Genomic DNA, 12,276 nt, shown 5'->3' with positions numbered 1-12,276 from the left:
TTATAAATAGAGGGTCTTGAAGGGTCTTAGATCCACAATTTCTTTTGGTAATTTTAAAAGATTATTATTATTTTTAACGGACACCTAATAACTGTACATATTTATGGGGTACATTGTGATTTTTTTAATTAAAAACCTAGCTGATTTTATTATTATTATCAATACCAAGCAAGTCTTTAAATCAATGAAAATTTAATTAAGCATAAAGTTACTTTCACATTTGTCTACAACCGTAGTAAATACAGTTCTTGGCATAAAGACACAGCCCTTGGAGTTTAAAACATCCCCAACTGCAAGATTACCTAAATAAATTTCCCATTATTGTTTATGTAATAGTGGGTTAGTTAATCAAATTAAAATAATTATACAATCTAGGATAAAATAAAATGGAAATAATTTACTCACGAAATTCATATTTAAATCATTTTATTTACAAAATAGTATCCTGAGAATTATAATTCCATTAAGCTTCAATTTGAGCAAAAATTGTAGTTACTTAAACTGAAAATGAAAGATAAGTCAAAACTATTTATGAAGAGAGACCAAAAATATCATCAGGTTTCTTGCTGTGCTTCTGGATTTCAGGAGCAGGCTCATTTGAGCACGGAATCGACCCTGAAGGGAACTCACCCCTACTTTCAGAATGTGGGGGTGGAGGTGACAATCCAGCTCCTAGAGGAACATAAGGAGGAAATCCCCTCAGTGAATAGACATTTCTCATTGCAAATGGAGGTGGTGGCTGGACAGAGAAATCCCTTGGTAGAAAATAATTTTGAGGAGCTCCATACATGCTTCCTGGAGGAGGTGGAGGAAAAGGAGGTTCTCTTCTCATGAATGGACCCCTCCTATCCACTGGAAACAATGGACCTCTGATTGCAGGAAAAGGTGGAGGAGCAAAGCCAGGGCCACTTGCTTCCCTTTCAGCAGGCACAGATGAATGAGGCACATTTACATTACCAAGGTCGTCTTTGGTTTCATTTCTGCTGGATTCCGTTTGTGAGGGCTTTGGCCCATCCACTTTATCCAAAGAAGCCAGGTTAAAACTTCTGAGTTCTGCTGGGCCAGATGGTCCACCAGGATCAGGATCAAATCCGTCTTGCCTTTGTGGAAGAAGAGCTGGATCAGAACATGGGTGGCCTGGTGGAGGAATCATCATCCTTCGGTGTTGTTCCCACGGACGTGACAGGAACCCAGATGGAGGTGGTGGCTGCACAGGGAAATCCCTTGGGAGATAATAATTTTGAGGAGCTCCATACATGCTTCCTGGAGGAGGTGGAGGAAAAGGAGGTTCTCTTCTCATGAATGGACCCCTCCTATCCACTGGAAACAATGGACCTCTGATTGCAGGAAAAGGTGGAGGAGCAAAGCCACGGCCACTTGCTTCCCTTTCAGCAGGCACAGATGAATGAGGCACATTTACATTACCAAGGTCGTCTTTGGTTTCATTTCTGCTGGATTCCGTTTGTGAGGGCTTTGGCCCATCCACTTTGTCCAAAGAAGCCAGGTTAAAACTTCTGAGCTCTGCTGGGCCAGACGGTCCACCAGGATCAGGATCAAATCCGTCTTGCCTTTGTGGAAGAAGAGCTGGATCAGAACATGGGTGGCCTGGTGGGGGAATCATCATCCTTCGGTGTTGTTCCCACGGAGGTGACAGGAACCCAGATGGAGGTGGTGGCTGCACAGGGAAATCCCTTGGGAGATAATAATTTTGAGGAGCTGCATACATGCTTCCTGGAGGAGGTGGAGGAAAAGGAGGTTCTCTTCTCATGAATGGACCCCTCCTATCCACTGGAAACAATGGACCTCTGATTGCAGGAAAAGGTGGAGGAGCAAAGCCAGGGCCACACGCTTCCCTTTCAGCAGGCACAGATGAATGAGGCACATTTACATTACCAAGGTCGTCTTTGGTTTCATTTCTGCTGGATTCCGTTTGTGAGGGCTTTGGCCCATCCACTTTATCCAAAGAAGCCAGGTTAAAACTTCTGAGTTCTGCTGAGCCAGACGGTCCACCAGGATTAGAATCAAATCCGTCTTGCCTTCGTGGAAGAAGAGCTGGATCAGAACATGGGTGGCCTGGTGGAGGGATCCTCATCCTCCGGTGCTGTTCCCACGGAGGTGACAGGAACCCAGATGGAGGTGGTGGCTGCACAGGGAAATCCCTTGGGAGATAATAATTTTGAGGAGCTCCATACATGCTTCCTGGAGGAGGTGGAGGAGAAAGAGGTTCTCTTCTCATGAATGGACCCCTCCTATCCACTGGAAACAATGGACCTCTGATTGCAGGAAAAGGTGGAGGAGCAAAGCCAGGGCCACTTGCTTCCCTTTCAGCAGGCACAGATGAATGAGGCACATTTACATCACCAAGGTCGTCTTTGGTATCATTTCTGCTCGATTCCGTTTGTGAGGGCTTTGGCCCATCCACTTTATCCAAAGAAGCCAGGTTAAAACTTCTGAGCTCTGCTGGGCCAGACGGTCCACCAGGATCAGGATCAAATCCGTCTTGCCTTTGTGGAAGAAGAGCTGGATCAGAACATGGGTGGCCTGGTGGGGGAATCATCATCCTTCGGTGTTGTTCCCACGGAGGTGACAGGAACCCAGATGGAGGTGGTGGCTGCACAGGGAAATCCCTTGGGAGATAATAATTTTGAGGAGCTCCATACATGCTTCCTGGAGGAGGTGGAGGAAAAGGAGGTTCTCTTCTCATGAATGGACCCCTCCTATCCACTGGAAACAATGGACCTCTGATTGCAGGAAAAGGTGGAGGAGCAAAGCCAGGGCCACTTGCTTCCCTTTCAGCAGGCACAGATGAATGAGGCACATTTACATTACCAAGGTCGTCTTTGGTTTCATTTCTGCTGGATTCCGTTTGTGAGGGCTTTGGCCCATCCACTTTATCCAAAGAAGCCAGGTTAAAACTTCTGAGCTCTGCTGGGCCAGACGGTCCACCAGGATCAGGATCAAATCCGTCTTGCCTTTGTGGAAGAAGAGCTGGATCAGAACATGGGTGGCCTGGTGGGGGAATCATCATCCTTCGGTGTTGTTCCCACGGAGGTGACAGGAACCCAGACGGAGGTGGTGGCTGCACAGGGAAATCCCTTGGGAGATAATAATTTTGAGGAGCTGCATACATGCTTCCTGGAGGAGGTGGAGGAAAAGGAGGTTCTCTTCTCATGAATGGACCCCTCCTATCCACTGGAAACAATGGACCTCTGATTGCAGGAAAAGGTGGAGGAGCAAAGCCAGGGCCACACGCTTCCCTTTCAGCAGGCACAGATGAATGAGGCACATTTTCATTACCAAGGTCGTCTTTGGTATCATTTCTGCTGGATTCCGTTTGTGAGGGCTTTGGCCCATCCACTTTATCCAAAGAAGCCAGGTTAAAACTTCTGAGTTCTGCTGGGCCAGACGGTCCACCAGGATTAGAATCAAATCCGTCTTGCCTTCGTGGAAGAAGAGCTGGATCAGAACATGGGTGGCCTGGTGGAGGGATCCTCATCCTCCGGTGCTGTTCCCACGGAGGTGACAGGTACCCAGATGGTGCTCCATGAGAATCGGTTAACCTATCACAGCCCGATTCTCCTCTTTCATTGGTCATCTGGTGATCCAGAGTATTCTCTGGGCCTCTTGAGCCTCTTCCTCCTCCTCGCCCTGGAGTCAAAGGTGCGAGTCTGAGTGGAGAGAGAAAAGCTCTCGTTTCGGATGAAGGTCGACCCACTGGTGAGGCACCACATGGGGAATGCTCTCCGCCAAATGCTGTCTTTGGAACATCAACTACATATGGATCTTTTTTGAAAAGTTCAAATTTAAACTCTTTTTCAGCTAATTTTTGTCTCTTGGAAACATTTACTTTCCTTAAATACCTGAGGTGTCTTTCAGCAGTCTCAGCTGCCACCCAGCTGCCATGCGCTTCTTTCTCATAGGAAGTCATCTGCCCTTGATAAGAACGAACGCTTCTCTCCAATTCTTCTTCTGCATCTCTGGCTCTCCTTCTGTAGGTCTCCAGTTCCTCAGCTGCATGGCTCATCTTCTCTTCTACTTTGGAAAGTTTCTCCTCCTTCTCTAACCGGTCCTTTTCCTCTGCTATTAACTTCCTGTGGAGTTTCATTCCATTTTCTTGATACAGTTCAGTCATTCCTTTAAGTTTCTGCCGAAGCTTCTGATTTTCACTTTCCAACTGTGTGTTTTCTGACTGTAAAGATGCTTGTTCAGTCTGGAGATTTGTAATATGCTCTATAAGCTCTTCCTTTGTTTTATCTACTTCAGACAACTCAGTGTAAATTTGGTTTCTTTCTCCTTCTAGGGTTTTGAAAGAAGCATTTAACTTAGCAGTGTGAATCAGTTTCTTCAAAGCTCCTTTTGGCAGATCATCTAAGCGAGCACCCTTTTGTGATTCACTCTTCATCTGCAATTCCAAGTCATCAGCCATCATGTCTTCTCCAAGCACAGCAGCCCAGTCTGTCATCTTGAGCAAGCGTTCAGCCAGAGACTTGATGTGATTTTCTTTATCACTCAGAACTCGTTCTGCCTGGACTTTGGAGTTTTCAAATATTATTTTCTGTTTATTAAGTTCACTCACTTGTTCTTTCAATACTTCCGCTTCTTGTAAAAGCTGTTTCTGGCTTTCCTGAAGTTGGGAATTTTCATTCAAGGCGTCTTTTATTGCCACCTTCAGACGTTCTTCATTCATTTGAAATATTTTGCAGATTAGTTTGGCTTCAGCTACTTGTGACTGGATGGATTTCGATTCATCTTCTAGGGACTGTATCCTTTTTGAAATATCCGCCATCAATTCATCTTGCTCACAATGTTTAGATTTCTGTTCCTTTAATTCTTTTGCTAGAAAGACTATTTCATCCTCAAGTTTAGATTTGGAGCTGCTCAGCTTTTCATAGGTTGCCTCCAAGCTTTGTGCTTCTGTTGACCCCTTCTCAAAGCTGGCATCCTTCACAGCTGACTCCAAGCCTTCATACTCCTCTTGAACAACGCAAAGTTTGTCAAGTAGTTTACATTTTTCTTCAATTAGTCCAGAAAGCTTTTCAGCAAGCTTTTTCTCTCTTCTTACATAAAGCCGGCTTCTCACCGATCGAACACTTCTCCACAAAAACAAGAGAATCAAAAATCCAGTAAGAGCCGCACATGTCACCAGTTCCCACGGAAAACCAGGGCCCGGTCTCAGGTCTTCAGGCAATGCTGCCACAGTCCTGCACAGCTTTCCCAGGACCAGCCCCAAGTACGGCTGAGGGGCAGCCCCGGGCACCTCCATGGCGCCCCCGAGGCTGCTCCGGCTGTGGCCACAGTAGCCACGGCCTGGCCGGGCCACCACCAGCAGCTGAGACAGCTCTGCGTTCTGTCGGGAACGCGAACCGGCCCCGGCGACAGCAGCAGACACAGCGCAGCCGGCCTTGAGGGGAGCCGGGGAGCACTGGCGCCCACCGGCCTCAGGCGTCCCCCACGCGCACCATGGTAACCAGGCCCCTTTGTGACGTCACTTCCGCCACGCGGTTCCGGAGCCTGCCCCGCGCGAGCCTGTGACACACGCTGTCCTAGCCACCCCCACCTCGGCTTGGTTTTGGCCGGGCCACCGCTGGATTTGAATCCATGTTTATAATGATGAAATCTGGGTAATCAGCATACTCATCACTCAAATATTTGTCATTTCTTTGTGCTGGGAAAATTCAAAATCCTCTCTTTTAGCTATTTGAAATTATCTAATAAATGCGTGCTGACTCTAGCCACCTTACAAAGCTGTAGATCAGTACAAATAGTTCCTCCTGTCCAGCTGCAACTTTGTATCTGTAACCTCTGCCTTTCCCCTCCTCGCCCTACCCTTCCCAGCCTCTAGTGACCACTATTCTGCTACTTCTAGGAGATCAACTTTTCCTTTGGCAATTTTTTAAAGGAAATTTTGCGATTTTAATTTCTTTCAGAGGAGCATCCTTCCTTAGATATCTGCCAAGGAACAAAAGTGTTTTCTTTGGACTAACTTTGCCAAAATAGCCGTAGAATGTGGCAATGGGAAGAGGCCTGAGACACTCTGGGCTTCAGCTGGCCCAACGCTTTCTTTATAGGTAATGAAGCAAAGGTCTACAGTAAGTGCACTACTTGTCCAGGGCTGTTTAGCTATTTAGTGGCAGAAGTGTGTTGTATTTCGGGATCTGCTGGATGTCAGTGAAATGCTCTTTGTTTAAAAAACACTTTATTGAGGAATATTTTATATACCTTGTAATCCACCCATTTCAGGTATGCAATTCAATGAGTTCTAGTAAGTTCATCAAGTTGTGCAGCCATCACCACAAATCAGTTTTAGAACATTTTCACCACACCAATAAGATCTCCTGTACCCATTTATTCTTTTTCCCCCCCAGTTTTATTGGTTATGAATATTCACGGGATGCAAGGCTGATTGTCACCGTTCATACCCAAGCTGTGATGGCCAGATTCATACTGGCCACATGACCGTTACATTTATTGTATCACCTTTATTGACTTTCATATGTTGAACCATCCTTGTATCCCTGGCATGAATCCCACTTCAGGTGCCTGAAACCTCTGCCAAGTTTCTCTTTTTGGTGCCCATAGGAGCCAGCCTGTGCCGCTGGTTCCCATGGAAACAGATCCCTGAGACACACCCTGCCTTGCAGCACGCACAAAGCGCTTGCTCGCCCTTTGCCTTTTCTTTTTTGTTTTTTTAGCCAGCCAGTTAGTTCCAACTTTCAGGACCCCAGGGGAATAAAATGAGGACTGTTCCAGAGGGGAGGCAGCTGCCCAGGTGTCTGGCCCAAGCTCCCAGCCCACCCTGCCCCCTGGGGAAAGGGGGGGCAAGCCTCAGGTCAGGGCACAGCTCCCCAGGAGCCCCTCGGCCTTTCAAGGCCAGGACAGCCCTGCTCCTTTGGCTCCCAGCACACTTCCAGGAGCAGGGACGCGCTGAGCGTTTTGAGTCTTCACGGTGGACTTGGGAGGAAGGTGTCTTTATCTCACTCTATGGATGATGACAGTGAGACCCAGAAAAGTAAAAGGGTTTGCCCAAGTCACAGGCTAGAAAGTGACAAAGCCGGGACATAAAGCCTGTTCCTTTCATCCCAAAGCGAGCATGGCGGTCAAGATGCACCCCAACCGATGACACACCCATGTTTCATACGTCAGCTTGGAGACTTGCTGATCACACTGCCCAGGACAGGCCTGGCCTTCCTTACTGTGTGAACTGAAAAGGTAGGACCAGAGAAGCCCACCCCCAAACCAGTGCTGCCCTCTGGTGAGTCACCCTCCCACTGCTCAGAGGTGCTTTCTTCGAAGTTAACAAGCTGTGCAACCAAACAGGTCAGGACGACTGCCCTGCCCACTGGGCCCCCCAGGCCCCGGGGCCTTGGGAACCTCCCACTGCAGCAGCCAACCTGGAGGGTTCCCCTCATGCAACACAGATGTGAATGTTCCTGCCCCCTGCCATGACCCCCCTCTGCCACTGGGTCCTTTCCCAGGCAGGAGGGAATGGGGACCGAGGACGCCTGAGTAGGCTCCTTGCATGGGCCTCAGCGGTGGCCGTGCTGTGGGCACGTGGCCATTAGCAAACTCCCCAAGAGAGAGTCAGTTTTGCAAGAGTCTCTGGCAGCTATCAGACCCAGAAAAGGGGCGGAAGGCTGCAGGAGTGCCTGCCCTGTTAGCTACGAGCTTGAGCCTGATGGGTTGGAACTGTGCTTTTCCTCCCACGGTGGCAGGAGCCCGAGGGCAGGGCAGTTTGGAAGTGGAAAGGGAAGGAATCGTTTCAAGTCTGGATGAAGGCTGCGTTTCCTTATGTTGCAGTTACTGAGCACTTCACACTGGAGGCGGCGGTGATGAGACGCGTTAGCTGACCAGGGTCTCATACTCTCATCCCAGGCAGGAGAGGGGCTTGGCAAGCCCCACCCACAAGTCTTGGGGTCTCCTGGACCTTCCTCATGACCCCCTCCACTCCAGGCCCAAGTTCAATCCCTCCTCCCCAGGACCCCAAGCCGGCAGGTGGAGCTCTTCCGTACCTTTCCCTCAGGCCCTTTCTACTGTTGGGCCTGGCTGAGGGGCAGAGACAGAGAAATTCCCCCTCGGGGTTTGGGCCCTGCCCCACCAAGAGCCCCTGCCTGAGACCAAGGCCCCTCTGGGAGGGGGGTGCGTCTCACCATGCACGTGGTGCCCGCTCTTTAAAGAAGGTCAATAAACACCTGTTGCCCCCCCAAAGCCCTCCTCTGGATGCCACAGAACTCAGGGATGTCACCAGGACACTGAGCCAGCACAGCTGTGGAACTGGAAACCACTTAAAGCAGCTTTATTTGTGTCCACCTCTGGCCCTTGAAACCTCTTCTGCTGGCCAGTCCTCCCACGGCCAGATGGAAACCTGACAGGCCCAGGCTGCTTCTTGGTAGGGAAATACCCGTGGTCTCCACCACTTCACGTCACACAGCACCGCTCGGCTCACGTCCAGGCCCAACAATAAAAAGGGCCTGACGTCATCGTCAAGTCCCCTGCTTTGAAGTGGAGGCCGCTCCTGCTGCCCCGGCCTGGTGGGGTGGGAAGCCTCGGCCGGGCAGCAGGCGTGGTCAGCCTCCAGCTGAACTGTGCTCTGGGCTTGGCGGAGGTTGAAAGCTACGCCTCTTTCTCTCATCGGCATCTCCAAGGGTCTTCAGAGCCCGGACATGGTCCCCACTGTCCCCCTGACTAGAATATTTTGTGTGGGCCTCAGAGAACCAAGGAGCCCCTGACGGGTAGCGGCAGCCCCACCTTCTCTTGGCCTGCATCTGTTCACTGCCCAGGCTGCCTCCTGGGACTGGGCCTGTGAGATTCCACGCCGACTCTCTCACACGAGGCCCTCACCTGGGCCGTCGGCCCTCTCCTCAGCTCCGCCATCAAAGCAGCCAGCCTGTCTCTTGCCCTCTAGACTTTGGGGTGGGGGTGGGGGTGAGGCATCAGTCCACTGGATTTCTCCACCTGCGGAGGACACCTCAAAGCCTAAAGCTCTCTTTAAAGCCCTCTTCCTCTGGCTTGATGTGAACGAGGGCATCTCACCTCACCCTCTGGTCTCAGCTCACCTCCCTGATATCCCCGCCTCTAACCTCAACACTTGACTCCTTGGTACCCTTGGTGTGGGTGAGGGGTCAGGCCATCTCTTCTCTAAATGCGGCATCAATGTGGGCAGGGGTCAGGGGCTGGGCGGGGTCATCTCACGGCACACACCGGCCTCCCTCCCCACATGGGGCTGTGATCATCAGTGTTTGTACGAGGGTTGGAAGCTAACTGCTCCATGCTTTGTCCAGAAAGTGCAAGGAAGGATTTGGGACCATGGAGGAGGGGCCCATGGTGTGGACCAGGCTGGCTGCCAGCCTCCTGGTTTGGTCCCTGGCATTTAGGCTCAGAGAGACAGGGTGCTAGGAGGTAAGATGGGAGGCCCAGAGGGTGGGGAGGGACACTGGCCACCACCACCCAGAGCAGGGCCTCAGGCTGACTCCAGAGAACTCAGTTATGTCCTGAAATGCCACCATCATACGTTGACTCCTTTGGGTAAGTATTGCCTTTGCTATGCAGCCCACATCCAGTCTCTGCATCCTAGTTTCTCAGCCCTCAGGTAGATAAGCAACAAGTCCTGTCTCTTGGTTGATCCTTGTAAAGCGTATAACACGCTTCCCCGTTGATACTCATAGCTCGATAAATAAATGTTAACTCACACTGCTTGTCCCTTCGGGTAGCATGGGCAGGCTCTCGCCCACCAGGCGGCCCTCTCTTAGCACAACTCGGCCAACTGGAGTTGCCCTGGCCAGTCACCTGAGACCTTGGATGCCTTGGCCCATCTGGCATTTCTTTGGCAGAATCTTCCATGGGGCCTTTTGCTGGGTGGCAAGGCTGGAGCGTCTGGCACAACAATTCGAGTTTGCAAATACAAAAGCCACATCTTAAACATCACAAATTAGAACTGTGGTTTGGCAAAATATTTTTGTGCTCCTTTGAGGACCTGAAACTCCAAGAATAGTAGAAAACAGAATGTCAGGTTAAGAGTCTCTAATCCAAAAATCCAAACTCCTAAACTTTTTGAGTGCTAACATGACACTCAAAGGAAATGCTCATTGGAGCATTCTGCAAATGTATTCTCCAAATATTCCCAAATCTGAAAACATCCTAAATCCAAAATACTTTCCAAGCATTTTGGATAAGGGGTACTCAATCTGTATTTTAATGGGGAGAAGAGAATGACAAAGTTGACTGTGGGACCGCAGGCCGCCAGAGTCATCCGACAGCCATGTTACACATGGTGTAGACAGCTGGAAGCCAGGAGTCATCTCATGCACGCACCTGTCTCCAGAGGCCTGACGCAATACCTCAGACAATGAAGAGACCAACACTAGAATTTTGATTAGACTCAACACATCCACAATTCAACTCAATTTAAAATTGCCTCACATACTCTTGGTAGCAATAAAACTGCAGCCTTTGGAAGATAATCTGGTCCTATCTTTCAGTATTTTCCATGTGGATATTCTTTGTCCCATCAGTGTCACCTCTAGGCCCAAACCCAGAGAAATCTCTGAAGGACACCAGGATGCTCACTGCAGCATTGTGTAGGACAGCACAACCTGGACACAACCTGAGTGTCCACCCGTGGGGCACGGGGTAAATACATGATGGTAAAATCATAATTGATGCAGCTTTAAAAAAAGAATGAGACGGTCCTCTCTACCCTGACATGGAAATAGAGGTCTGCAGGTTTCTAGATAGCAGAGCAGATTTAAACACAGGTGTTCGGACAGCGCAACGGGACCTGAGCTGAGGGACAGGAAAGTGCAGCCTCAAGACCCCGTGTCATTCCGCTTTCTCGCTCTCTTTCCCTGGGATCCAGAACCTCCGCCCTCCTTTTAGGTGCACTGGCTGGGGAGAGGCTGTGGCGGGAGCGGGAGCACGCGGGCAGCGGCTCAAGCGGGGCAGAGGCTGCAGCGGGATCAGGAGCGGGCGGGCAGCGGCCGGAGCCGGGCAGAGCCTGCAGGGGGATCGGGAGCGCGCAGGCAGCGGCTCGAGCAGGCCAGAGGCTGCGGCCAGATCGGGAGAGCGGGGACAGCGGCTGAGCGGTGCAGAGGCTGCAGCGCGATCGGGAGTGCGCAGGCAGCGGATCGAGCGGGACAGAGGCTGGAGCGGGAGCAGGAGGGTGCAGGCAACAGCTGGAGCTGGGCAAAGGCGGAGGCGGGAGCGGGAGCGTGAGCGTCGGGGCAGCGGCGGGAGAGGGGCAGAGGCTCGAGAGGGGCAGAGGCTGCAGCTAGATCGGGAGTGGGCGGGCAGCGGCTCTAGCGGGGCAGAGGCTGCAGCGGGAGCGGGAGGGCGTGGGCAACAGCTGGAGCTGGGCAAAGACTGCTGCGTGAGCTGGAGCGCTAGCGTGCGGGCAGAAGCTCGAGCGGGGCAGAGGTTGCGGCGGGATCGGGAACGCGCAGGCAGCGCCTCGAGCGGTGCAGAGGCTGCAGCGCGATCGGGAGCGCGCAGGCAGCGGCTCGAGCGGGGCAGAGGCTGCTGTGGGATCAGGAGCGGGTGGGGAGCGGCTCGAGCCGGGCAGAGCCTGCAGGGGGAGCGGGAGCACAGGGGCAGCGGCTCCAGCCGGGCAGAGGCTGCAGCAGGATCGGGAGCGCGCGGGCAGTGGCTCCAGTGAGGCAGAGGCTGCAGCGGGTTCTGGAGCGCGCGGGCAGCGGCTCCAGGCGGGCAGAGGCTGCAGCGAGATCGGGAGCGCGCGGGCAGTGGCTCCAGTGAGGCAGAGGCTGCAGCGGGTTCTGGAGCGCGCGGGCAGCGGCTCCAGGCGGGCAGAGGCTGCAGCGAGATCGGGAGCGTGCGGGCAGCCGCTGGAGCGAGGCAGGGGCTGCAGCGGGATCGTGAGCACGGGCAGCGGCTCCAGCAGGGCAAAAGCTGCAGCGGGATCGGGAGCAAGCGGGCAGCAGCTCTAGCGGAGCAGAGGCTGGAGCGGGAGCAGGAGGGCTCGGGCAACAGCTGGAGCTGGGCCAAGGCGGAGGCGGGAGCGGGAGCGTGAGTGTGGGGGCAGCGGCGGGAGAGGGGCAGAGGCTCGAGAGGGGCAGAGGCTGCAGCGTGATCGGGAGAGCCAGGGCAGCGGCTGCAGCAGGGCAGAGGCTGCAGCGGGAGCGGGAGGGCGTGGGCAACAGCTGGAGCTGGGCCAAGGCTGCGGTGGGGCGGGAGCAGGAGGGGTTGGGAAACAGCTCGAGCTGGGCAAAGACTGCAGCGGGAGCTGGAGCGCTAGCGTGCGGGCAGAAGCTCGAGCGGTGCAGAGGC

General features: G+C 52.4%; 1 protein-coding gene across 1 annotated transcript; it reads right to left on the bottom strand.

Annotated features, from left to right (window-relative positions):
* Positions 1 to 637: 637 nt before the first annotated feature.
* LOC134362646 (melanoma inhibitory activity protein 2-like) lies at positions 638 to 4,618 on the bottom strand (the record flags this gene model as incomplete). Its single annotated transcript, XM_063077825.1, has 2 exons — positions 638 to 727; positions 3,092 to 4,618. Coding segments are annotated over 2 exons (1,617 nt in total), but the record flags the coding sequence as incomplete, so codon positions are not given.
* Positions 4,619 to 12,276: the final 7,658 nt, after the last annotated feature.

This window comes from Cynocephalus volans, chromosome 14, assembly GCF_027409185.1.
Source record: "Cynocephalus volans isolate mCynVol1 chromosome 14, mCynVol1.pri, whole genome shotgun sequence".
In the NCBI taxonomy this organism is placed as follows: Eukaryota; Metazoa; Chordata; class Mammalia; order Dermoptera; family Cynocephalidae; genus Cynocephalus; species Cynocephalus volans.
The sequence above is the reverse complement of the archived record's forward strand: the minus strand, read 5'-3'. Positions and strand labels throughout refer to the sequence as shown.